This window comes from Rhinoderma darwinii, chromosome 4 (genome assembly GCF_050947455.1).
Source record: "Rhinoderma darwinii isolate aRhiDar2 chromosome 4, aRhiDar2.hap1, whole genome shotgun sequence".
NCBI lineage: Eukaryota > Metazoa > Chordata > Amphibia > Anura > Rhinodermatidae > Rhinoderma > Rhinoderma darwinii.
Window position 1 is genome coordinate 197,390,492 of NC_134690.1, and position 27,612 is coordinate 197,418,103.

General features: G+C 40.1%; 1 protein-coding gene across 5 annotated transcripts in view; it reads left to right on the forward strand.

Moving 5' to 3' along the window:
- MYO6 (myosin VI) overlaps positions 1 to 27,612 on the forward strand; it is a 274,062-nt gene that overhangs the window by 53,358 nt on the left and 193,092 nt on the right. For all 5 annotated transcript variants that reach the window (XM_075862043.1, XM_075862045.1, XM_075862044.1 and 2 more), the window contains exons 2-8: positions 121 to 265; positions 2,387 to 2,456; positions 7,228 to 7,301; positions 11,028 to 11,157; positions 13,422 to 13,527; positions 15,155 to 15,210; positions 17,292 to 17,389. In XM_075862043.1, the coding sequence (XP_075718158.1) occupies positions 149 to 265; positions 2,387 to 2,456; positions 7,228 to 7,301; positions 11,028 to 11,157; positions 13,422 to 13,527; positions 15,155 to 15,210; positions 17,292 to 17,389 (651 nt within the window). In that variant the 5' untranslated portion in view covers positions 121 to 148. The remainder of the gene's footprint in view (positions 1 to 120; positions 266 to 2,386; positions 2,457 to 7,227; positions 7,302 to 11,027; positions 11,158 to 13,421; positions 13,528 to 15,154; positions 15,211 to 17,291; positions 17,390 to 27,612) is intronic.

Consider the following 27,612-nt stretch of genomic DNA (forward strand, 5'->3'; position numbering starts at 1 on the left):
ACCCACAATCTATTTTATTTGGTCCCATATATGAATGGTAAGATGATACCACACGAGCCTAGCTTTAATGACGATCATCATTGATATAATTAATGCCTGATGTTTTTGTTCTCTTTTTAGTAAACTGTAAAACCAGTGGAAGAGCACCATGGAGGACGGGAAGCCAGTCTGGGCCCCTCACCCAACTGATGGCTTTCAGTTGGGTAACATTGTGGATATTGGACCAGATTCTTTAACAATTGAGCCACTAAATCAAAAGGGAAAGGTAAGTTTTCATTGGGTTCTAATTGTGACTAAACGGTTTTATTTAGAGATGACATTGCTCCAAGCTTACTGATACATTTTATATAACTAGCACCCCCCCCCCCAGATATCCACAAAATCTGTAGTAAAATGTAATAAAGTGCATGGAAGACGGACTGTTTAGAAGCATTTGCCAGCAGAGGTGTAGTGGCTTTGGTTTGCGAATGATATAACTGGCACCAGGCAGCTGTATAAGACAGACCTTGGTGTGAATAGGACATCTAGCTGTCATCTGCCAACTAGTTGACGCAGAAGGTGCTCCTGCAATTCCGATAATACAATAATTTTTGTTGGCGAATCAGTCAGCAGTTTTGAGGCCTGAAAACTACTGACAGTTCGATGTAGGGGCACTGTAATGACACCTTTTAATTCCGCTAGTGCCACTCTGCTCTGAGTGATGGCTCTAGTTTCCAATCAGAAGACTGCTAGGGCCGTCACTCAGGACACATCAAGTTCTCACCTCAGTGGCGCTTGCGACCTTGGCACCGAATATCTTGAATATGTTATTGTAGTGCACATAGCTTAACCCTTTAAGTATAAAGTAGTATGAAAGTTATAAGTAACATAACTATGAAACCATGCCATTTTACTACACAATATATAGGTATTTAAAAAAAATATATATTCAACAACTTTTTCCAATAAGAAAAAATAATAAAACATTCACAAATAATTAATAGCTTGCATTGTTCATCTAATGTCCACCATATCAACAATTATTTTTGTTCCAATGCTTCTAAAAAGAATTGTCAATTAAGACTATTGTTTTGTGTCTATAGCTCCTAAGCAGGACAAGGGGGGTTTTGGAACTTGAACAAATTTTCACCTTTTGAAATGCTAAATTGTAAAGGGGATTTTAAATTTTTTTTTTAAATTTCTTTAGTTTACCCTCCAGTTTTTTTTTTCCTTTTATGCAGGACACACAGAACTTTCTAAATTTTTAAAATTGAAGCTATTATAATATTGCATAATTTTCTAGGTCTTATTTGGTGAAAAATGGTCTGAATTTTTTGAAAATAAATTTTTCATGTTCTGGCTGGGGGTAATTATAGTATATTTTGGGTAATTTACGTACAGCGTGACGGGAACGTGATATTTTAATGCTGTTTGTCACGCAGAATATCTAATTTTGTGTATTCGGAGAGGTATGTACTTGTTTGGGGGGTGGCTTTTTTTATACATTTTTGTTAGTTTTTTTGTTAGTTTTTTTTGTTATAATTGTATTAATATTTATTAGTTGATTATTTTTTTTACAATTTATGTATTAACAGTTTCTGATCCAAGTGCCCTCATCGGGATATGATTTTGTTCAGGTTCTGATGACGGCATCCAGGCTAGAGAATGTTAGCTACTGTCAGACCATGACACTGCCATGCTGCTGGAACCCGTCAATCTCCCCCTTTCTTCAGAATGGGGGTATTCAGGTCTGAAAACGACTAACCGGCTCTAGTCTGGGTGTCTTAAAGCTTCAGATCCCGATGACAGCATGTTACTGTCAGACCTGGAAACTGTTATGGTGCTGGAACCTGGCAATTGCGGCGTTCCTTCAGTATAAGGGTGCCCAGGTCTGACAGTAATAAACAGTCTCTGGTCCAGGTGCCGCTAATGGGAACTGAACTAATCAGGTCATGTTTTTTTTAACCCACACCATAGGCTGTTAGTTACAGCCGGACCTAGACCATCCCTGCAGCAGAAACACTGCAATTGTTGGGGGAAGGTGGCACGTAAATATATGGCTGCTCTGCAGACTGGCACACTGTTAGCTGCCATATATTTACGTGAAGCGGTCAGCAAGGGGATAAGAAAGGTTGTCTTGTAAAGACAATCCCTGTCTATGTTCCTATTATGGGTTATGGAGGCTTGGCGGCCCCCTCTATGAGCCAGAACGTAGACCCGCTCTGGTGGATCCCATATGTTCATACGTTACGTGGATTGCTATTTATTTAAATGGCCGCCATTAAATGCTACATTTCTCCTGCGTCAGCCACTGCAGTGGAGGTAAGTTGTAATGTGCAGCGATCTGTCCTTGTGTGTGCTTTCTACTAGGTATGCTAACCGTGTTGATTTTATTATGTTTTAATAGACATTTTTGGCAGCTATAAACCAGGTTTTTCCTGCTGAAGAGGACACCACAAAACACGTGGAAGACAACTGTACGTATACATTATGTCTATTTGAGTTTGCCCCTCTACGAGTAGCTTTACAAGTTCTCATTTATTTAACCGTATACTTATTTAGTGCTCTCTTGGGAGTTTTTATATACAGTGCATACTGTTGTGTGTGCATTGCAGCTGGATTACCAGTTGTGACAACGATATATTGGCGTAGATCAGTTACCATTGGCTAAGTATATGAACGATTACTTGTAAAATGTTTTGGTTTTAGTAACGCATGAGAACCCATCATTTATAGTAAATAGTTTTTGCAGAATTCTAAATGCAGACAGGATTATTTAACGTTATTAAGTCATTGCCCTAAAGAAATCCTGTAACATTTCCTGGATAAATTACATATTAACAAGGAATTGGTCTTTATAGCTGGTAACTCCGTAGTTGCTACTTACACTCATTTAGAAGACGATTACTGTGCAAAGTCCAGTTCCATTAATCTTTTGTATTTCACGTTTCATACTAGGTTATTGCTCATTGATGTTCAAATACCTTTTTTGTCCTTTTTAATGCTATACAGCAGAACTTGCATTATCCGTTACATTATCTACATACATCGTGACTGGGTCCAGCTTCATGAAGTTATGAGTTTAAATTATGTTTTTAATCTGTCGTATGTGTATATTCATAGGACATCTGGTTTCATTCTCATTTTATTCCACTTTAAAGGGGACGTTTGTGCCCTCTCTGGACTATGATTGTGGGGGGAAGTATGGGTTTTCAGGCTTGTTGGGAGTTTTCCTTTAACCCCTTAATGACCAGGCCATTTTGCGCGTTAATGACCAAGGATTATTTTTTGTTTTTTCACGGTCGCATTCCAAGAGTCGTAACTTTTTTTTTATTCCGTCGACATAGCCGTATAAGGGAGTTGTATTTTGTAATTGCACCATTTTTAGATGCTTATAATATATCTATTAACTTTTATTAACTTTATTTTAGGAGAGTATTGAAAATAAGTAGCTATTCCAGCATTGATTTTCACGTTATAAGTTTACGCCGTTTACTATGCAGCGTAAACAACATGTTACCTTTATTCTATGGGTCGGCACGATTACGGGGATACCAAATATGTAAAGGTTTTATGTTTTCCTACGTTTGCGCAATGAAAACAGTTTTAGAAAAAAATTACTTGTTTTTGCATCGCCGCATTCCAAGAGCTATAACGTTTTTATTTTTCCGTCGATGTAGCCATATGTGGGCTTGATTTTTGTGGGCCACTGTGTAGTTTTCATTAGTACTATTTTGTGGTACATAGGACTTCGAGATTAACTTTTATGTAATTTTTTTATGCGGGGAATGGGAGAAAAGAGGGAATTTTGCAGTTCTTTGCGGTTTTTTTTGGACGCCGTTCATGCGGCGGTTTAATTAATGTGTTCATATTATTATTCAAGTCGTTACAATCGCGGGGATACCATATATGTGTATGTGTTATTTGTTTTGACACTTTTACTAAATAAAACCACTTTTTGGGCAAAAAAAGTGGTTTTATTTTATTTTGACTGTTTTTTTTTTTGTTTTTTTTACAAACTTTATTTAACTGCATTACATTTGAATTTTTTTTAGTCCCACCAGGGGACTTCACTATGCGATCTGCTGATCGCAGATATAATGCTTTGGTATACTTAGTATACCAAAGCATTATTGCCTGTCAGTGTAAAACTGACAGGCAATCTATTAGGTCATGCCTCCGGCATGGCCTATCAGGCATTTACTGAAGGCAGACCTGGGGGCCTTTGTTAGGCCCCCGGCTGCCATGGAAACCCGACGGCGCCCGCGATTTCTTTGCGGGGGCACCGATGGGGTGACAGAGGGAGCTCCCTCACTCTGTCAAACACATTAAATGTCACTGTCGCTATTGACAGCGGCATTTAATGGGTTAAACTGCCGGAATCGGAGCGCGCTTCGATTGCGGCAGGAGCCAGGCTGTGTATAACAGCCGTTCTCCTGCCGCTGATCGCGTGGGTACACTGGCAGTACCCATGCGATCAGTGAACGGATATATCCTTCCTTTTGCGGGAACGAAGACGGAAAGTCAAACTGAAACCACAGCTTCCGTTTCCGTCACCATTGATATCAATGGTGACGGAAACATTGCTAATGGTTTCCGTTCGTCACAATTCCGGCAGGTTTCCTTTTTTCCAACGGAATCAATAGCGCAGTCGACTTTGCTATTGATTCTGACATTAAAATGGAAACCTTCCGGAATGGTGACGTACGGAGATTATTAGCAATGTTTCCGTCACCATTGATATCAAAGGTGAAGAAAACGGAAGCTGTGGTTTCAGTTTGACTTTCCATTGCGGTGTTCACCCTACGGAAACCTCAGACGGAACCTCGGAACGGAAAGCCAACGCTGATGTGAACAGGCCCTAACTCCTGCACAGGTCGGATATATCCGTCCTTCAGCGTTAAGACGTGTCTTTTTTCAGCCGTACGAACTATGTAACTAACTATGTAACTAAGAGGTTAATATGAGCTCTTCTGACACGTCTGTTTAGTAAATATTGGCATTATTTCTTAGAACTCTGCATTATGCCGTTCCTCTGTTATTGATACTTTTAATGTATAAAAAAATGGACTGGAGTGTTACACCATATTGACAAGGTGAAGGGTATCTGTACACATTCGGACGCTGTCAGCAATGATTGGACAGTGTCAGAGTATGTAGGGGCATGTCTCTTTGACGAGAGAAATGGAAACACCCAATTTATTCATGCATTTCCAGGAGGAATAACCAGAGCGTCAAAAAACGTGCTGCAGAATTGTTATTTTATGAATAGAAGTATTTAGTAAAACACACATGCCAGTAGAACTGACGAGATCCTCTTTGATATAAGAGGACAACTCCAATAAAGCCTGACAATTCCACAAAAAAATCCCTCCACAGTTCTATTCACAATATAAACGGAAATTTAGGAGTACCGCTTCCTCATACTTTGCCTATACTAATGAAATAAAGGGTACATTTCATCTTTGTAATATATCTTCAGTACCGTGTTGCTGTGGAAAACTTTGGTGTCTTGATGTGAATAGGCAGTAAGGGATGACATACACCGTAGATAGCTGTTGCCCGAGCACTCGTTCCGCCGACCACTATTTCTCCTGATCCACACATGTATGCTCGGCCGAGTGTGCATGTTTACTCAATGGGGAGGGGAAGATAATCCGCTGCCAGACACCTTTGTCAGCGGGCTTATCTGCCGTGGGAACAAAAGATCAGGCATGTTGAAATTCAACATGCCTGATTCTTTTATCCCCCGACATCTGTTGTCGGGAAGAGTTGGGACACCCCCATACATATTAGATGACTGGCCGGTACTGCTGAAATCGGCGGTTTCGGCTGACGTTTATCTATGGATGGACACCTTAAGTTTGTGCTCATTAACACTTTAAAAGTTATGTAAACTTTTGAAAGGCAAACATTTTTTTTAATAAAAAGGTTAGTCAGTGTGTTTTCTGTAACTTTGTAAATACATTTTATTCAAAATTATTTTTACTTTTTTAGATACAGCTGCTCTGTATTCTCTATACCGAGCAGCTGTATCTAGCGCTATTCACTGAATTTGTCAGTGCCGCGGACCTGACTGGTTCGGTTTTGGCGGGTCCTGCTTGTCTCTGACACACAGGACCCACCTGTTATCTATCACATCTGAGTTCATAACTTACAGATGTAGCCGTCTTTACCTTGACTTTTAACGCAATAAATAAACAACGGCTAGATCTCTTCTCTTGGCTTTTTCAATGACTTTTCAATTGCTTTTGTTGTGTGATATCACGCTGCAGCAAGTTATCAGAATCAAATTAAAGATGGCTACATCTGTAGATGTGATTGATTACAGGTGGATCCTGCGTGTCAGAACCCGCTGTCACTGAAGATGTCCGGTCCACATGACTGACGGAATCAGTGAATAGCGCTAAATACAGCTGCTCTGTGTAGAGAATATAGAGCAGCTGTATCTAAAAAAGTAAAAATAAATTTTTAATAAGTATTTACAAAGTTACATAACACACTGATACACCTTTTTATTCAAAAAACATTTTGCCTTTCAAAAGTTTACATAACCTTTAAAGGGGTTGTCCAAAAATAGAAAAACATGACTGTTTTCTTCCAAAAACACCTATCCATGGGTTGTGCCTTGGCATTGCAGCTCCGCTCCATTGAAGCAAATGGGACTTAGCTGAAATATCCGGTACAATCTGTGGACTGTTTTTGGAAGAAATCAGCCATGTTTTTCTAATCCTGGACAACCCTTTTAATACTTCCTCCGAACAGAGCCTCAAGTAGGGAAGGTATGATTGAAAGCTTCATTCGTCCCGTTCTTGGATTCATGCAGAATTTCGGCAAAAAAAATGTAAATAAAAAATACATCCGTTAATCGGGCCAGCTGATGCATTATTGTTTTCATTTTTAACTAGCTGGTCTGTCCTGGCTTTTTATACAAGCTGAACTTAGAATAGAAGAAGGTCAGTCAGTCTGCTTGTTGACAGTTTCCAGGTAACAACAGTTCACCAAGTGAAAACAAGACTTTACCTTCCAGCATTTAAGACCCTGCCAATAATTGCTTGTGACACAGAGACAAATTAATGGCTGTCTATTAGGAAACCACAAAGGTTTACCAATAGTTGTTTTCAATTTTTTTGTTTTTTTTTTGTTTTACCACATAAGCCTCATTGTGATTTCTTTATTTAAGTTCTTGAAAGATAATGAAAGAAAATTCTCGTTTAACCTAATACTTTCGTGGCTATCTTGTTGCAGGTTCTTTGATGTATCTAAATGAAGCTACCCTTCTTCACAACGTTAAAGTTCGATACAGTAAAGATAAAATATATGTAAGTCCATCTATAACCAATATGTTTTTTAAGGATATCTGTCAAGAATAGGCGCACGTAATTAAAATGATTGCCTGTACTGAAAGAGGATCTATCCGTTCTGAAAAAACTCAGCAAGTGTCAAAAGATTAAGTTATAAGACTTTTCTTAAATATATACAAGTCCTTCTCAATGAATTAGAATATCATCAAAAAGTTAATTTATTTCAGTAATTCAATTCAAAAAGTGAAACTCCTATATTATATAGATTCATTACACACAGAGTGATCTATTTCCAGCATTTTTTCTTTTAATGTTGAAGATTATGGAAGACCGTTAATGAAAACCCAAAATTTAGTGTCTCAGAAAATTAGAATATTATAGAAGCCCAATTTCAAAAATTATTTTTCATACCAAAATGTTGGCCTACTGAAAAGTATGTACAGTATATGTCCTCAATACTTGGTCGGGGCTCCCTTTGCATGAATTACTGAATCAATGCGGCGTGGCATGGAGGCAATCAGTATGTGGCACTGCTGAGGTGGTATGGAAGCCCAGGTTGCTTTGATAGTCCTGCTGGAAAATGAAATCAGCATCTCCATAAAGCTTATCAGCAGAGCGAAGCATGAAGTGCTCTAAAATTTCCTGCTAGACGGCTGCGCTGACTCTGGACTTCATATAACACAGTGGACCAACACTGCTGCTCAGTGGTCCAACGTCCTGTTTTCAGATGAAAGTACGTTTTGCATTTCATTTGGAAACAAGGTCCCAGAGTCTGGAGGAAGAGTGGAGAGGCATCAATCCAAGTTGCTTGCGGTCTAGTGTGAAGTTTCTACAGTCAGTGATGGTTTGGGAGCCATGTCATCTGCTGGTGTTGGTCCACTGTGTTATATCAAGTCCAGAGTCAGTGCAGCCGTCTACCAGGAAATGTTAGGGCACTTCATGCTTCCCTCTGCTGACAAGCTTTATGGAGATGCTGATTTTCCAGCAGGACTTGGCACCTGCCCACACTGCCAAAAACGCCAATACCTTGTTTATTAACCACAGTATCACTGTGCTTGATTGGCCAGCAAACTCACCTGACCGAAACCCCATAGAGAATCTATGGGATATTGTCGAGAGGAAGATGACACCAGACCCAACAATGCAGATGAGCTGAAGGCCGCTATCAAAGCAACCTGGGCTTCCATAACACTTCAGCAGTGCCACAGGCTGATCACTGATCGCCTCCATGCCACGCCGCATTGATGCAGTAATTCATGCAAAAGGAGCCTCGACCAAGTATTGAGGACATATACTGTACATGCTTTCCAGTAGGACAACATTTCGGTCTTAAAAATAATTTTTGAAATTGGGCTTATGTAATATTCTAATTTTCTGAGACACTAAATTTTGGGTTTTCATTAACTGATACCATAATCATCAACATTAAAATAAAAAAATGCTGGAAATAGATCACTGTGTGTAATGAATCTATAGAATATAGTTTCACTTTTTGAATTGAATTACTGAATTAAATTAACTTTTCGATGACATTCTAATTAATTGAGAAGGACTAGTATAGCATTAGCGAAACAGAAGATTTCCATCCTATTACAGGACACATTTTATTTCTTCATTTCTCGTGAGACTGACTGGAACTGTGAGATTTCCTACTTCTCTGGGAGGTACCAACTGTAGGGGAGGGGGAGGTGATTCTACAGCATCGGATCGGCAAAGTGGAGCCATGTGCATCGCTCAGACTAGGACCTTTTTGTCGATTTGCTGGACATAGAATACAATAAGGGGATCGGTTGCCCTATATTATTTGATAATTTCTAAGCAAATCTCAAACTTGGGGAATTCTCCAAAGCATCATAATGGATGACAAATCTGTAAAACGCAAATCAGGCAAGCATTTCCTCACCTCCAGCCAGGAGCCAGAACTTGACTACATACAGCATATTGTTATTTTATCAGCCTAATTTTTTCCGATCATTCGCTGATGCTTCGGCATTACTCCGTTTGTTTATATGCACGTAGCATGTGACCACTGCAGCAAATCAGAGGGCTTAGTGGTGATGTATCCTGATTCTTGCATATGGTCAGAAATGCAACACATGACCTTAAGCCCTCTGATTGGCTGTAATGGCCATATGCTATGGGTATGTAAGCAGTCATTGCTTCCAGAGTGTCAGTGCTGGATCGCTGGGGGAAATAATGTGTGAATTTTGCTGCTTTTGTGACTATATCGCATTTTCATCCAGTAGCCAAAAATTTTAAGAACCCGGATAATCTCCTTTAATCTGATAGTGAGAGAGTTGCGTGTAAAGGGTTAATCTGAGTTTCACTACATACACTCAGAACCAGCAGTAGACACATGGAGGTAAATGCAGGAACTTTAACAGGATTCATTGTATCTTTGCTGCTTCTAGTGAGAGATTCTTTAGAGTACTCCTCCTCTATCTGCTCCATAATACACAAGAGAATCATCTTTCTTTGCTGCTAATGTAACTACATCCGGCATGGAGTAATATAGCAGCAGAGATCTTCACTGTGTACACATGCTGCACACTCAGTCTCCCCCACACAGTGGACGCTTCCAGCTCAGATGCGTAAAGTCTCACATAGCAGTTAAAATCTGACTTTGACCGGTCACACCTGCGTGTGGAGAGCTGAAGTCTCGCCAAAACTTTTATTACTAAATTAGTGAGGGTTTTCCTATTATTTATGATTTTATATATATTTGAAAAAGGTCTTGGTTTCCTATTATTTCACTTCTTTAAATTGTATATACCCAGGGTGCCGATAGTGTGGCTTAAAGAACTACTTCTGAATTTTGCTTGACTCCATGACAAACAATTGTTCACGGTTCAATGAGTCTCTGATACCAGGTACTCTTTTAGATTCACTAGTCTGGGCACAAATTGAAGAAAAAAAAACTTCCCACAATCTTTAAAAAATCCAAAATTCCTTAAAACTCTTAGGCAGAAAAACTTGTGTGAGCTACAAATACAGTTGATGACTAATTGCCGATTTTTTTCTTTTTTTTTTTAAGGTAACTGTCCCATGTCAGATTAGATAGTTAACAGTGTGGCACTAGGGGGCAGAATTCATTATCTTCTTCCTTGTTTTTAAGCAAAGCATACGCAGGTCTCCTTTAACACCTCCTGGCTCAGATGACAGGCTAAATCTTTTATACTACTATCAGGTTGCCTAATTGTGCTTAATTAATTCTGACCAAATTACAGAAGTAATCTTGCCATCTGCCAAAACCGTGACAGCTGAAATATAGGTTTGATACGGATTGCTTCCTAAGAGACATAATTGTAATGTACACCTAGTGACCATGGTCCTTCTCTTTTCATCTACTTCACCTCCGGAGTACAGGGTTAAAATGTTGTCTAGTGAAGTTCATTGTTTACTTGTTCTTGTACTCTTATTTTCTTGTATTTCTATTTGGTTCTTCATGTTTGTATTTCTTCTTCTATGATCTCATGTGTTACACTCAAAGTATTGTATACTCTAGCTTCAATTGAATATCATGGTGTCAGAAGGATTGCTTTGGTGACATATAAATTATATACATAGTAAAATTGGATTTTAGTTGCTGTGTAGTCCTAGATTAAATGTTTATGCCTAAAGATAAATATATTCTTTTTTTTATTATTTTTTTTTTTAAAGTTACCATCAAAATCTTTTATTCTGTTTTTAAACATGGAAAGTTCAGAAAGTGTCTATTTCTTATATATTTTTGTCTTGTTTTAGACCTATGTGGCCAACATTTTGATTGCAGTAAATCCATATTTTGATGTCCCAAAACTCTATTCCTCTGACTACATTAAAACGTACCAGGGTAGATCACTGGGAACTTTGCCACCACATGTATATGCAATAGGTAAGTATTATTAGGGACCTGCCTTTTTTTGTTTTGTTTTTTTTTTAAAATATAAGTTGAGCGTTTGAGCTAAAACAGCCGACACTTCAGTGCAACGAGCGCGATCCCGCTACTTTAACACCTTAGGTGTCGGGGTGTCAATGGTTGTCTGCAGTCTTTGTATTCCTATTAAACGCTTAATAGGAGACTGTAAAAATCGCGTTAGTATTTCGCGTTAGTAATCACGTTAGTATTTCAGTATATTGAGCAAGCGTTGGATCGCTGGTTCGAGTCCCCTAGGCTGCTAATAAAAATAATTAAATAAAATAAATAAAGATATTAAGTTAAAAAACACATTTTTCCATTTTCCCCCAAAAGTAATGTTACAAAAAAAATAAAAAAATAAACTTTACTGGTATTGCCGTGCCCGTAAAAGTCAGAACTATTACAAGTTAACATTATTTAACAATCACGTTGAATGCAGTAAAAATAAATAATAATTTAAAACACCAGAATCGCTGTTTTTTGGTCACCTCCTCTCCCACAAATTTTTTTAAAAAAATGGTACCAATAAAAACTACAAATCGCCCCGCAAAAATAAGCCCTCACCACTCCTTAGACGGAAAAACAAAAAAGTAGGTGCTCTCAGACTATGGTGACACAAAACTATTTTCTAACAAGTTTTTTGTCCTTGTAGAAGTAAGAATACATAAAAATTTATAAATTTAGTATCACCGTAATTGTATTGGCCGGCAGAATATATTTAATGTGTCTTTTTACTGGACGGTGACCAAAGAGAAACAGTTTTTTTCTCATTCCACCCCACAAAGAATTTCTTTCCAGTTTCTCACTACATTATTTAGAACATTAAATGGTGCCATGAAGAACTACAACTCGTCCTTCAAAAAACAAGCCCTCATCCAGCTATTTTGATAAAAGAAATAAAAAAGTTAAGGCTTTTGGAATGTGCGGAGGAGAAACTAAAAATGAAAAACTGCTACCGAGAGAAGGGGTTAATACATTGGAATGCATGGGAATTAAATAGTACAGAATATTAAAAGTGGGACAAATAGGACAGAATAACTGTTAGGGCCAGTTCACACACAGTTTTGTGGCGCTGATTTTGACGTGGAAACCAAATCGGAATCCGTGCCACAAAACGTCCGAAACTGCCTCACATTGATTTAAATGGGAGGCGCAGGCGTTTTTCTATGGCGGCATTTAGCCACGCACGGGAAAAAAAGCGGCATGTTCTTTCTTGCCACGTTTCCACCTCTGACCTTGCATTGAAATCAATGTGAGGCAGAGAAAGCGACTTCTTGTTGCGTTTTTTGCCCGCGGCCTTCAACGGCCGCGGAAAAAGAACGTGGCAGGAAATTGCAGGCGGGTCATAATCTTTTTTCTGTCTGCAAATTCCTCTGTGTGAACTAGACTTTTATAGAGTTTACATGTACATGTTTACGCCTGTTCTTAAAGGGGTTGTTCCATTAGGATTACCCCAGATCATATGCCCGATAAGGAAATAAAAAGTCTGAGGGAGGTACAGCTAAAGAAACATCTAAAAGTGCAATCCCATTGTACCATTTATGAGTCACCCCTTTCAGAAGCATACTTAAAGAGAACCTGTCACCTGCCCAAAAAACTGCAGTTGACATCTCTGTTAGATCGCAGGCATCTCACAGATTCTGATGCTTTTTTGTTTTTTTTAAATTCTTGTAGCCCCCATCGTTCCTGAGATATCGGGGCTGTTTGTTCTCGTGTCCGATATGCAAATGAGGCCTTTGGCTGTCAAGTGGGCGGTTACCCCTTATCAGGTGACAGGTGTTACCTGTCCAAATTACAGTCAAAGGCCTTGTTTGCATATCGGGCACCAAAAGTGACAGCACCGATATCTCAATAACCGTGGTGGCTAGGAGAAAAAATAATAAAAAGCAGCAGAATCTGTGAGGCGCCTGCAATCTAACTGAAATGTCCGCTGCAGTATTTTGGGCAGGTGACCGGTTCTCTTTAATGAGGACTTGTCATCTCTACTGACATGTCTATTCTATTAAATGTTTGTGTTCCCCGTAAAATAACAATTCTGGAACATAGTTTCTTATAACTCTACGCTGTGCCGTTCCACTTTAATTCCTCTTAGAATTATATAAATAAATTGAAGAATTGTTATTTCATGGGAAATACAAGTATTTACTAAAACCGTCATATCGGGAGAGCGGACAGTAAATAACGAAGTTGAAATTGTCATAGAGTTAAAGTGTTGCTTATTACAATACGTTTTGTTCCAGCTGATAAGGCCTTCCGAGACATGAGGGTTTTGAAGATGAGTCAATCAATCATCGTATCCGGAGAGTCCGGAGCTGGAAAGACAGAAAATACGAAGTTTGTTCTGAGGTTTGTGTACTATAAATTAAATTTAGATTTTCTAAAGTTATTTGTAGTATGTGATTTAATATTTGCACCCTCATTGTTGCTAGCATTTATTCCTCATGTGTTTGTAATTTCTAACTTCTAAAGTGGTATGTCTTCACTTCACATTAGTTATAAACTGATCTGCAAAAGTCTCCAGCAGTATACTTTCCTACAAATGTTTTACTTGTGTAGTTTTCATCTGGAATTCTTGAATACTAATGTAAACAGGATATTTCAGACCTATTACAAGTGTGCAATAAACTAAATCAAGAACATGACTTGGTTTGTGCTGGATTATCAGATTGCCATACTATTGACTCATTGATCTACATAGTCCGGTTGTCAGAAGACCTTTAAAGAGGCTCCGTCACCAGTTTAATACTTATCTGTCTCCTACCTAATCTAGTAAATGCTTTTATTGTAGATAACTACAGTTTTTTTTTTGTTTTGTTTTTTCAAACATTTATTAGTGACAAATTTCTGATAATTTTTACATTTATGCTAATTTTTTCTAATGCCCAACTGGGCTTTATTTTTTTTGGTTTCACCAAGTGGGTGTTGTAAAGAAAAGTGTATGACGCTGACCAATCCGCATCATACACTTCTCTTGATTCCTGCCCAGCTTTATTCACAGCACAGTGTGATCTCGCGCGATCGCGCTGTGACATCACTTCTTCCCGCAGTTCCTTCACCTGAGCGACCGGAAAATGACCAGATATCGGCTCCCGCCATACCAGGGCGATTATCCTCCTCCGCAGCAGTCCAGGCACGGCTGGAGGCGATGTCTGGTCATTCTGCCGCTCCGGTAAAGGAACTGCGGGAGTAAGTGACATCACAGCGCGATCTCGCGAGATCACATTGTGCTGTGAATAAATCTGGGCATGAATGAAGGAAAGGGTATGACGCTGATTGGTCAGCGTTATACACTTTTTTCTTTAGAACGCCCACTTGGTGAAACTAAAAAAAACACCCAGTTGGGCATTTAGATATAATTAGCATAAATGTAAAAATGATCAGAAATTTGTCACTAATAAACGTTTGAAAAAAAAACCAAAGCAGTAGTTATCTACAACAAAACGTTCATTAGATTAGGTAGGAGATAGAGAAATACTAAACTGGTGACAGAGGCTCTTTAAAGACATTAGGTACATTCCCCTGATGACATGACCCCACAGAGCTTTATAATCTTGTGTTTAGGCCCTTAAATAATAGGTCATAAAACAATTTCATGCATAATCTAGTAATTATCAGGAATTTCAGATAGGTGTATGTTCATATGTCACAGCATCGCTGCATTGTGCCTGCTTCACTATGACCAGTTACAACTGAACACTAACACAATATAACTATCGGACAACTATCTCCCTGACTACCCAATTAATGGGGCATATTTATTCCAATGGGGAGTTGGAGATAAAAACCTTTGTTAGAAGTTGGGGGATTGGCAGGCTGCCCTCATACTAATGTGATTGTTGGCTGATCTTGCTGAAATTGCAGTGCTGTCAGTTGTCGTGAATAGGACCCACCGTAATCCTGACTTCCTTATCAAACCACCCAGTTAAAAGTAGAGTTTTGGTTTTTTTCATCACTAAATTATACTATTTTACAGGTATCTTACTGAATCCTATGGGTCTGGACAAGATATTGATGAGAGGATTGTAGAAGGTATGTTATCTCTCCTTTTTTTTTTTTTGACCAGTAACCTTATAGGTGTTGATGTTATTAATGATATTTAATTATTGTGGAAACTGAATGTTGTGTACCAGCATTGATTTTTGGATTAATACTTGATGGGAATCATTGTCTTGAAGTTTGCTAGACTTTTATTAAATGAATTCTTTACTGAGACAGGTGCACTTTAAAGAGGCTCTGTCACCACATTATAAGTGCCCTATCTCTTACATAATGAGATTGGCGCTATAATGTAGGTAACAGCAGTGTTTTTCTAAATAAAAAACAAAGATATGAGCGATTTTAGCTTTATGCTAATGACTTAATGCCCAACTGGGCGTGTTTTTACTTTTGACCAAGTGGGCGTTGTGGAGAGAAGCGTCATACATTTCTCTCCATTCGTTTACTCTGCACATAGTGATCCTGCGTTGTTCACTATGTGCAGTCACATACACCGACATTAACAATACTGAAGTGTCCTGACAGTGAATAGACATCACTTCCAGCCAGGACAGGATGTCTATTCACAATCCCGACACTTCGGTAACGTTTGTGTGGGACTTACAGCACAGCTCATCGAGATCACGTTGTGCTGTTATTTACAGTTAGATCTCGCGGGATTACGCTTGCTGTGCTGTAAGTCCCACACAAACAGTACCGAAGTGTCAGGATTGTGAATAGACATCCCGTCTTGGTTGGACGCGATGTCTATTCACTGTCAGTAACGTTAATGTGTGTGTATGTGACTGCACATAGTGAACAATGCAGGATTACTATGTGCAGAGTAAATGAATGGAGAGAAGTGTATGACGCTGATTGGTCAGCGTCATACACTCCTCTGTACAACGCCCTCTTTGTCTAAAGTAAAAACACGCCCAGTTGGGCATTAAGAAAGTCATTAGCATAAAGCTAAAATCGCTCATAACTTGGTGAAAATAGATCGTTTTCCAAATAAAAAACACTGCTGTTACCTACATTATAGCGCCGTTCACATTATGTAAGAGATAGGGCACTTATAATGTGGTGACCGAGACTCTTTAAGCATGGGCATCTAGATGATGTCATCAAGTATTAAACTAGTAGGATCTAGAAGCACTCACCGTGCAACCCCAGATTCAAAGTTTTGGGAAGGGGGCAGCCTATTGCTCTTATTGAGTTTGTGAACTAGGCCTAACAATGTGACAAATCGTATTTACTTTGGTGTTTTTGGAAATGCTTAATTCTTGATAGCTGCAGACATCGGTGCACATTCTCGATAGTTTATCACTAGAGGAACATCTTCAATGTTTTTCGGTTTAAAAACATTTGCAATTTGGGGTTTATTATTTGAAATAACATTGCTTATCATTGATCAAGCACTGAAATACTGAACTATTTTTCACAAGTAAGGAGCATGTTTCTTTAATAGGGAGATAATTTCCTCCAAACTTTTAAGGACAAACCTGCATTACATAACAGGCCAGTTGCCCTAGAAAAACTTTTACATTTACCTTCGTTTAACTATTTGATAAGTGTTCCTTTGTCCCAGACTGCTTTTTTTAATTTGCTTCTACTTATGTCATTTTTGTTTTCTAATGCCCGTGGAGTTGCTTGTTAGGTCAGCAGGACATGGGGGAATGAAAGGGCTAAGCTTGTAGATGTAGGGTTTGAAAATTGGTCTTTTTATTGTAAGATGTGTTGCGTTCCAAGCCGCACAATGACTCATCAGGTAACCGCAATGTTCCTGCTCGCTCAAAGGTTTACCCTAAAGATTATCTAAAATACAGCTTTCCCATGTGTGTTCAAGTTATTTAACTTTTGTTCTTTATCTAACAATACCCCAGAAGGAAACGGACATATTGCTCTGAAAATAACTAGTTTGAGATTGTCTCGCTTTCAATTGACATTGTTACAGGAATGTAATTTCTAACATGATTGTACAAACTTCCAACCTCACTATATAATATTTTGAAAGGGTTTTTTGAGATTCTGTTGTATTATGAAAAATACTTAATGCATAATTTAAAAAGTATGCTTTCAGCCAAGTATTTTTTGTTGTGGTTGAATAGTAATACATTATATTTTCACCCATACAGCTAATCCCTTATTAGAAGCCTTTGGAAATGCAAAAACTGTCCGTAATAACAACAGTAGTCGCTTTGGAAAATTTGTAGAAATTCACTTTAATGAAAAGGTAGGTGTCTTACGTGAAAATTCAGTGTTTGGGTGAGGTAGACTTTATTTCAAAATCTTACCTTACATTTGTAATGTGGAGCTCTTGGGGGTTGCTTGCTTTTTCTGGAGTAAAGCAATTTAATTGCATGCCTGGAGTGAGTGATTTCATAATCCTACTCACTACTCTCTCTACTGGGTCCTATAACACCTAGGAGAGGGATTTAATCAATATATATAGGATACGGAGCACCATGACGCCACTTTATCCAGAACTCTCGGTTTTCACGATGCAGATGTAAAAGCATTACAGAACTCCATAGAGTCGCCCTGCGTTATGTTTTATTGTGTCCTGTATAGCCATTACCTTCTCTGCATGCTTTTATTAGCTCATACACATTTTTAATACTATTCTATTATTATTCCGCTGCTTTTTTTTTGCTTTATGTGAATGGGGTTAAGAAAATTTGTGGAACAATTACTTCGTAATACTTTTTGGTATACCAGGTTTAGGCCAGGATCACACACACACAGTTTTGATGCAGTTTTTGGCTTATTTTTATGAGCCAAAGCCAGTAGGGGATCCAAAAGCATGGAACGGTATAAAGAAAAGTCTGATGCATCTTCTTTTTATTGTGTCCACTCCTGTGGTTGGCTAATAAAAGCAGACCCCGATACGGCATAAAAACTGCATGTTTGAATCTAGCCTTAAGGGGCAGTGGATGATGACTATTCCAAAATAATAGGCTATTTGTCGCTGTTGCCTTACGATATAGTGATATGGAAAGGCTATTCTGTGTCCCTTACATAATGGTAACATCCAAAAAATTGATGGAACATTCCTGAATTTCAGAGATGAATTTCCTCTACAAATTGAAAAAGTGTAATCTTGTGTCAGTACATACAAATAGGACATTGTCTATATATCTCGCCCGAAGCATTAGAAAGTAGAGATACTTTTCCATGTCCTCCGTGAAGACTACCAAATTCTCCCATCAGTCTAGGTATAAATTTGCATTCGACGGTTCACAAGGATCGCCCATAGCAGTCTCCCCTGAATTCGTGAAAGAAACGGCGTAAGCAAATTGAATTCCAACAAAGATAATACAAATTTATTATGCGGTCCATATTGCGTATCTAAAAAAGAAGCCTATTTCTTGTATACCCTTTTCATGTGGCAAGGAGTTATGCAGAGCCTCCACTTCCAAGCTCGCTAGGAATACATCTAATGTCACTTCTGTCTTTTCAAGCCATTTCAGAATATCAGTGCTATCTAATCCTATATATAGGTGAAACCCCATAGGCATTGAATGGGTTGGCAGTGCACATGTGCGACTGCCGCTCCATTAAAAAACCTACGCACTGTGATCCGGTAGTGAGGAGGAACGGGGTCAGTACCCCTATTCTAAAGATCGCTGGAGGTACCAGTGGCATTCACGGCAGTTATTTAGTGTACTTTTGCCACACTGGCCTTTTCACGGGGCTGTGTCACAAGTCTGGCATGGATGTTTGATACTGACAGGCATAATGCACTACAATTTAGAAGTATTGCAGTGAATTATTGAAGAGATCAAATGATCGCATAGTGAAATCCCATAGTGGGACAAAGAAAAAAGTAAAAAATAGATTAAAAAAGAAATTAAAAATCCCAAGTTAAAACAATGAAACATAATCATGAAAAAAAACAAAAAAAAAGCTACACATAATTGATACCTCCACGTCAATAATGACCAGAACTATAAACTATTACGTTATTTAATTTGCAAGGTGAATGCGTAAAAATCAAATGAAGAACAACCCAGAATTGCTATATTCAGTTAATCCTGCCTTCCAAAAAAACACAAAAAATTGAGTACAACATAAAAAAAATATGAATTTGTTATTGTCATAATCGTAATGACCCGCAAAATAATGTAGTTGTGTTGTTTATACCACATGGTAAACCACGTAAATATAAGATGCAAAAAAGAATGGCGGAATAGCTTTTTTTTTTCTACTATTCCCCCCCCCCCCCACAAAAAAAGTTAACAAAAGTTTATCAATAGTTTATATGTGCTCTAAAATGGTGCCATTAAAAAAATAAATACAACTTCTCCCGCAAAAAACACTTTTTTACTGCTGACGTCCCCGATAAGGCTCTGTTCACATCTGCGTTGGGGTCCTGTTCTGACGTTACGTCGAGGGTTTCCATCAGAACGGGTCCCTGAGCAGACACAAATTGAAACCTCTGGTTTCCGTTTGCCTCTTTTATGCACTGGACCCGTCGTTTTGCCGAAATCAATGGTGATGGAGACGGAAACCTCTGGTTTCCGTCGGTGTCAGTTTGTGTTGGCTCAAGGTTCAGTTCTGACGGAAACCTCCGATGAAACGTCAGAACAGGACCCGAACGCAGATGTGAACAGAGCCTAACGCAGCTTTTCCGCCGCGAAAATCGCAACATGTGCCAATTGTTGCTGGTTTTACCTCCCCAATGAATTCAATAGGGAAAACCAGCAATCCCACAACATAAATTGACATGCTTGCACATTAAAAAAACGCACCGCAGGTCAATTTAAGAAAGTTTTTTCGGTGTATTTTTTATGCAGCGTGTGGATGAGATTTGTTCAAATCTCATCCACTCTGCTGCTACTGTACAATGCTGTAGATTTTTCGCAATGAAATCCATTGCGGAAAATCCGCAGTGTTTACGCAACGTGTGGACTGGCCCTAAAAGAAATGCTCAGTTCTATCATGTTAATATTCCCTCCCCTGCCCCCACATGGACACCGGGGCCCATTTCCCCTATTATTGATTAGGTCACAGTTTATTATTATTATTATTTTATTTTTATTTTTAAAAACACACCTGCAGCGGCCCCCCCTTCCCGACTGGAGCAAATTAAGCCCTGCCGGTTACATCAGTACATTGTCCTACTTTTAAAAATAGGCCAATGAACTGAGGTAACCTTGGATCACGTGATGTAAACTAACCAATGGACAGCTTAGTGCTGTCACTGCTTAGGTTACTATCCGGACCTAGGAAGGTAAGCACTCCCTTTGCTGCATTTTTTTCGGCCGCGGCCTTTGAGCGCCACGGGCAAAGAATACACTTTCTCTGCCAAAAGTGGTCTGAGATGGAAACGCCTGAAGAAAGGGCATGACGCTTCTTTATCCTGCAAGCGTTTTTTCTTCTTGCGGGAAAAAAAGCCTCCGCCTCCCATTGATTTCTGGAATTTTGAGGCAGATTTTGAGTTGACAGCATTATTTGACGTTTTTATTAGCATTTTTTTTTCTTTATCAAAGATTTTTATTTTGAAAATATAACAATACATAAACATTTCACGATTTGTGCAAAAAAAATAATTGAAATTTGCACGCAGTGCAATACATTTAAATGAAGTATCATAGTATAACAACAGTATGCATATATGTACATGTATAAGAACAACAGTAGAAGGTAGCCTCCCACCTATCAGAATTGAGTGATAAGAGAAATATAACGGCAATAACTGTACCATGTTCGCATCAAATCAGTGCAATAGTCAGGGAGACCGCCCCCCCAGTAAAGTGAGAAGTGACACATATAAGAGCACTTTTGAATATATGGACACACAACACATAACACCAGACAACAAAGGGAAAACACATACAGACAAAGCGCCTCAGGTAGGTAATATGATTTGTTCAGAACATTCCATCCAGCCAGAGAGGTAGATCAGCACCATCCCGGAATCCAGACCACACCATCCAAGTTTGGACGAAGAGCCCTAATTTGCCCCTATCAGCGGACAGCAACTCCTCCATCCTCATAATCCCGTTCACCTCCGTTACCCATTCCGCCAGGGACGGTACAGTATGCAACTTCTAGTGACGAGGTATCACCGTTCTCGCTGCGGTCAAGAAATGTCGAAAGATCCCCTTTTTGATGTGTGGGAGTGATCCAGGAACCATAGAAAGCAAGCCTATGGAAGCCGAGGTCGGAACCTCAGTATGGAAAAGCTTGTTGCCTAGATCAAAAATCTTTCCCCAAAAGGGATGTAGCATGGGACAGTCACACCAAATATGCAACATAGTTCCAGGAGCCCCCCCACACCTCCAACAATCAGCAGACACATCAGGGTATAGCCTATGTAACAAGGTCGGACAACGGTACCACCTGGTAAGTATTTTGTAATTCTTTTCCTGGGCAAAACAAGACATCGGTAACTTATGGGCTAAAAAGAAGGCGGTACCCCACTCCTCTTCAGAGTGTCTAACCCCCATTTCCTCGTCCCATGCGGCAGTGAAGGATAATTGAGAAAAAGAAAATTTTGCCATAAGGATCCCATGTAGGTGGGACAACACATGAGAAGGGGCTGTGGGCAAGGACAAGTAGAGTTCCAGAGGAGTCTTATCCTGTAGTAATACCAGACAGTCACCCATGGAAGAGAGATAGGACCGCAACTGCAAATAGGACCACCAAGTTGACCGCCTCCCCGGGCAGGCAGCAGATACATCAGTCATTGGCAACATGGCACCGTCTAGAGTAAGGGTCTCAGACAAACATCCACCATTTCCTCTCTCCCAACAGAGGAATGTATCAACACCCTCCGCCGGAGGGAAAGAAGGATTATCAAATAGAGGAGTCAAGGGACCCGGGCGATGAACAAGGCCCGTAGTACCCAGGATCCGTTCCCATACCATGAGAAACTGACGTGTGAGGAAAGGTAGAGAGAGAGTTTGTCTCTGAAGGACTGACAGCCACGGCAGAGAGGATAATGCAAGAGGAGACATAGCCTTTTCAATGCGCACCCATTGCTTACCTGTTTCCGAACGGAACCAATCCACTACTCTCATAATTATCGCTGCTTGATGGTATCGTTTAAAGTCTGGGAGACCCGCGCCCCCGTCTACTTTTAGCCGGCTAAGGACAGCAAACCGGATACGAGGCTTAGAGGAGCCCCACACAAACTTGGTTATGGCCCTATGTAAAACCTGGAAAAAACTGGATGGTACGGCAATAGGGACGGTCTGGAAGATATACAGAAATTTGGGCAAGATATCCATTTTAACCGCATTGATACGCCCAAACCACGACATGCGGTTCCCGCCGTATTCCGCCAAGTCCTTCATGGTACGCTGTAGAATGGGCGTATAATTCAGAGCATACAAATCCGACTGTTGCGTGGGGACATGTACCCCAAGGTATTTTAAAGATGTAGGTTACCACCTGAACGGAAAAACCTGAGCGAGATGGGCAGCTAGAGGGTGATCCAAAGAGATATTCAAGGCCTCAGATTTAGAGTAATTGACTTTAAAGTTACTTAAATGACCAAAGCACTCAAACTCCTCCGTCAAAGATGGCAAAGAAATCATGGGAGTTGTGATGTATACCAGGAGGTCATCTGCGTATAACGCCAATTTATGATGCTGTGAGCCAATGCGTATACCATTAATATTAGGGTTGTTCCGCAGTGCCACGGCCAGGTGTTCCATGACCAGAACATACAAAAGAGGCGAAAGTGGGCACCCCTGTCTCGTGCCATTAGCAATAGACAGAGGATCAGATAATAGTCCGTTGACACGAACTCGAGCAGAAGGCCTTTGGTACAAGGCCATTATCCTATCCACCATGGTGGTGCCAAGGCCAACCTGCGTCAGGACACTGCGGAGGAACACCCAGTGCACTTTATCAAAAGCCTTTTCGGCATCTATCGAGAGTAAGCACATCGGTATCTTACGGGTTTGGCAGTATGACGTCAAAAGGAGTTATTAGCATTTTTTTAAGCCGCTGAAGCTAATGCAAAAGACTCCAAACGAGCGCCACAGGTATTTTCTGCCTCCTATTTTCTGCCTTTCAATTGGAGGTCAGAGGTGGAAACCACTTGAAGAACATCAGCCTGCCCCTCACCGATGCCCCTTGTAGGTCGTGCCACACAGCCCCCTTGTAGGTCGTGCCACACAGCCCCCTTGTAGGTCGTGCCACACAGCCCCCTTGTAGGTCGTGCCACACAGCCCCCTTGTAGGTCGTGCCACACAGCCCCCTTGTAGGTCGTGCCACACAGCCCCCTTGTAGGTCGTGCCACACAGCCCCCTTGTAGGTCGTGCCACACAGCCCCCTTGTAGATACTACTCCCCCTCCTGTACATAGTGCTACTTTAGTTCCCTGAAGGAGCGGAATGCCCCTCCTGGACTCAGCACTTGATGTCTCTGCCCATATATGCTGACCTGACCTGACGTCTTGGTCAATTTATGGACAGTGACGCCAGGGGCTTCTCCTAAAGCCGAATCACCGGCCACCACGCCGGCAGCGCTGTGGACAGGGATTCTGCTTCAGGAGTTTCCCCTGATGTCACTGTCCATATATTGGGGGATTCCGCTCCTTCAGGGAGCTACAGTGGCGGTATGTACAGGAAGAGGGGGGGGGGGGCGCTATCTACAAGGGGGCTGCAAAAAATCTCCTCCTCCTCACATGCACTACGCACTGTGAGGAGGAGGGAAAGCACGACCTGGCATCATGTGAGCAGCTCTGGCCAATCAAATAGAGTGTATTACAGTCTGAGGAGCGCTGGTGAAGTGCACCCCCTCCCCCTGCCCTCTAAGTGACCTGACCGCAGGTCGGTCAGGTCACAAGTTCAACTCGGGGAAAAAAAAACTGTGATTCTGCAACTGCCCCCTCTGCTGGACGCCGTAGGCACTGCACCCCCTGTGCCTAGTGGCAAATACAACCCTGCTCCTCGTGAGGATACTGCTCCAGCTGTCTCAGGCTTGAAGGGTGCCTTCTCCAGACTGCATGTTTCAGCTCCTTCCACAGATGTTCAATAGGATTTAGGTCAGGGCTCATATAAGTGACTTCAGAATAGTCCAATTCTTTGCTCTTAGCCATTCTTGGATGTTTTTAGCTGTGTGTTTTCGGTCATTATCCTGTTGGAGGACTGCGACTGAGACCAAGCTTTCTGACACTGGGCAGCAAATTTTGCTCCAGAATGCCTTGATAGTCTTGAGTTTTCATTTTAACCTCCAGAGATTCAAGAAACCCTGGGCCAGATGCAGCAAAGCAGCCCCCAAACATAACCGAGCCTCCTCCCATGTTTCACAGTAAGTTCATTTCTTTGTATGCTTCATTTTTGCGTCTGGGAACATTATTCTTAAGTGGCCTTCTATGAGCCCTGATCTAAATCCTATTGAACATCTGTGGAAGAAGCTGAAACATGCCGTCTGGAGAAGACACCCTTCAAACCTGAGACAGCTGGAGCAGTGTCCTCACGAGGAGTGGCCAAAATACCTGTGGACAGGTGCAGAAGTCTCATTGAGAGTTACAGATATCGTTTGTTTGCAGTGTTTGCCTCAAAAGGTTGTGCAACAAAATATTAAGTTAAGGGGACCATCATTTTTGTCCAGGCCCGTTAAATAATTTTTTTTATTTTGCTGTTGAACCAAATTTCAAAAGCAATGTCTGATTTACATTAGTTGATTTTCAGTAAATAAAAATGTATTATTACTTTTGTCAGTTTCAAGTTATTTCAGTGACCATTGTGGGTTTTTCTTTCCTCAACAGAAGGGTACCAACAATTTTGTCCACTACTGCATATTACAAGGTTTCTTATATTCGCTTGAAATATTTGTGGGGTAAAACGGTATCGTTACTTTCGCATACTACAGTTGCTTTTCATTAGACCGCTTATAATGCTGTTTATTCAGCTGCTGCACCATTCTAAAAAGTTAGTTTTATATAACAAAACACATTAAAGATGTAAAATATAAATTCCCATGACCTTATTCTGGTGTGATTAACTGGTTGCCGACACAGGACGAGTATGCTCATCCTGAGCGGCGAGCACTTCGCGCATTAGGACGAGCATACTCGTCCTGTGTGACAGCAGTCTCTGCCGTCTCTGTGTGTGCGATCGAGAGCGGGGCAACGGCTGTAATACACAGCCACGGCCCCGCTCTGACAGCGGAGAGAAGAGAAACATCTTCTCTCCGCTGTTAACCCTTTGAACGCCGCGATGACTGCTGATCGCGGCGTTTAAAGAGGGGGTCTGCACATTGATCGCGTCACAGAAAATAACTGTGACGCGATCAAAGCCCACAACTCGTATGGCCAGACAGCCCAGGGTCCAGTGAAGGACCCCAGGGCTGTCTGAACATATTTCCTGTTGTTAGGGCATACTGAGGTCTGCCCTAACAACTGCCTGTGTACAATCAGTAACAGGCTAATGTACTGGCATATAGATCTATGCCAGTACATTACATTTACAAAATAAAAATAAAAATGATAAATCCCTTTATGGGATTAAAAAAAAAAGTTAAATGAATGTTAAAAAAAAATAATGGTAAATAAATAAAAAGTAAATAAAATACACAGAAACACACATTTTTTATAATAAATAAACTTTTTCAAATATAAGTCCCAAAACATGAAATAATATAGACATATTTGGTATCGCCACGACCGTAACAACCTGTACAACAAATGTATAACATTATTTATGATGATTGGTGTATGGTGTAAAAAAAATAAATATTAAAACTGCTGCGCAACTGCTTTTTTTTCTGCATTTTAATCTAATTAAAAATGTATAGAAATTAAACGATAATGTATTTGTACCAAAAAATGGTACCTACATAAAGTACAACTCGTCCCGCAAAAAACAAAGTCTCATACAACTACGTCGTACAAAAAATAAAAGCGTTATGAGCGTCGGGATGCAAAGAGGGAAATGTTAAAAAAAAATTGCTCTGTCCTCAAGGCCAAAATTGGCCGTGTCCTTAAGGGGTTAAAATCAGTGTTGTTATTGGCTCATAATGTGCATCCAGGCAGTAGATAGTATGTGTTCATTGTTGTGGATGCACATTTGGATCCATAAAATGTCTGTAGAGCGCAGGAAGTGTTGTCATGGGGACTGAGGAGGTTGATCTGCAGTAATTGGATTTGTTAATACGGCTCTGTAATACAGAACCATAGGGATATGCTATACAGGCTATGTGCACAGATGTTGACACCTAAATGCCTGTGTAGCCTCTTAAAAAAAGAATTAAAAAATAAATAAATAATAGGATAAATATTGGTCATGCCTGTAGTCCTCAATAGAATACCTAATTTTGTATTACAAATTGAACAAAATCAAAATGATTAGAAACTTTGGTGTTTTGTAATATAAACAATATTTGTGTGTCGATCCTTAATGTAACTTTCCTGAGGGCAAATGTCTACCAAGATTGACGAATGTGTCACTGTCTGCTAGTGCAGTGGAATTTCAGCTGTTGTAATAATGTAAGAAAAATTATAATGGTGATAGTTATATAATCCTTCTCTGTCCTTTAATAAATTGCTTTTCTGAGGATAGCATTTTTTTTATGCCCCTTGTTATTTCAAATTGTGTTGGAAATCAGGATGGAAATTGTATTCCGTGTGTAGCATGTTAATCCAAGTTAAATAAGCATTTGTATAAACCTGACTTTAATATAGGCGGACTGGTAATTCCGCTTAAAACAGCATTGTACAGTCAAGCTACACGCTAGTGTAAATGGGAATGGTGGATAGGAGAGATTTACAATTGGGCTGGACAATTAATTAAATGAATTAGAATAAAATTATGTTACATGCTGCCCTTAAAGGAGGGAGAGACGGGCAGCAGTTCAGGGAGAACATAATCCCCAGCTCATCCAACACTCACTACCTTTAGCCCCTCCAGCATGGTAGTGTTGTGATGCTGCAGGCAGCAAGGGATTAGTCTGTCCTTTCAGCCATCTCATGTCCATGTCCTGTACTGTAGTTTCTCCTACAGAGGACTTGGGGGATGACCTCTCCCGGCACGTGGTCCGAAACATCAAATGTTACCATGAAGCCTGAGGCTTCAGGAGCACAGCTCTCGTTTCGGGGGAAACCTCTTCTGAAGTGCCGCCGTGAAAAGGCGGCACTTCAGGAAAACTTCCTTGAGCGGATGCTGTAAAAACACTATACGGCGGTCGTTAAGGGGTTAATACGAATGTATCAGAAAAATTACATATTATCTATATACGCTTTTTTATTGTAAGCAAATAATTACTTATTGCTTCCTGACAAAATAGAGGACCCAGATATATATATATATATATATATATATATATATATATATATATATATATATATACATGCTGAAATATTCCAGTGCTCATACTAGCCACTGGTGAACATGCAATATGCTGACATTTCCTGTTTTCTGCAGCTCAAAATTTAGGCAATTAATTAATTACATGAATACTCTGTTTGCTTCGTAATCTTTGGAGCTCTTTAGCAAACACA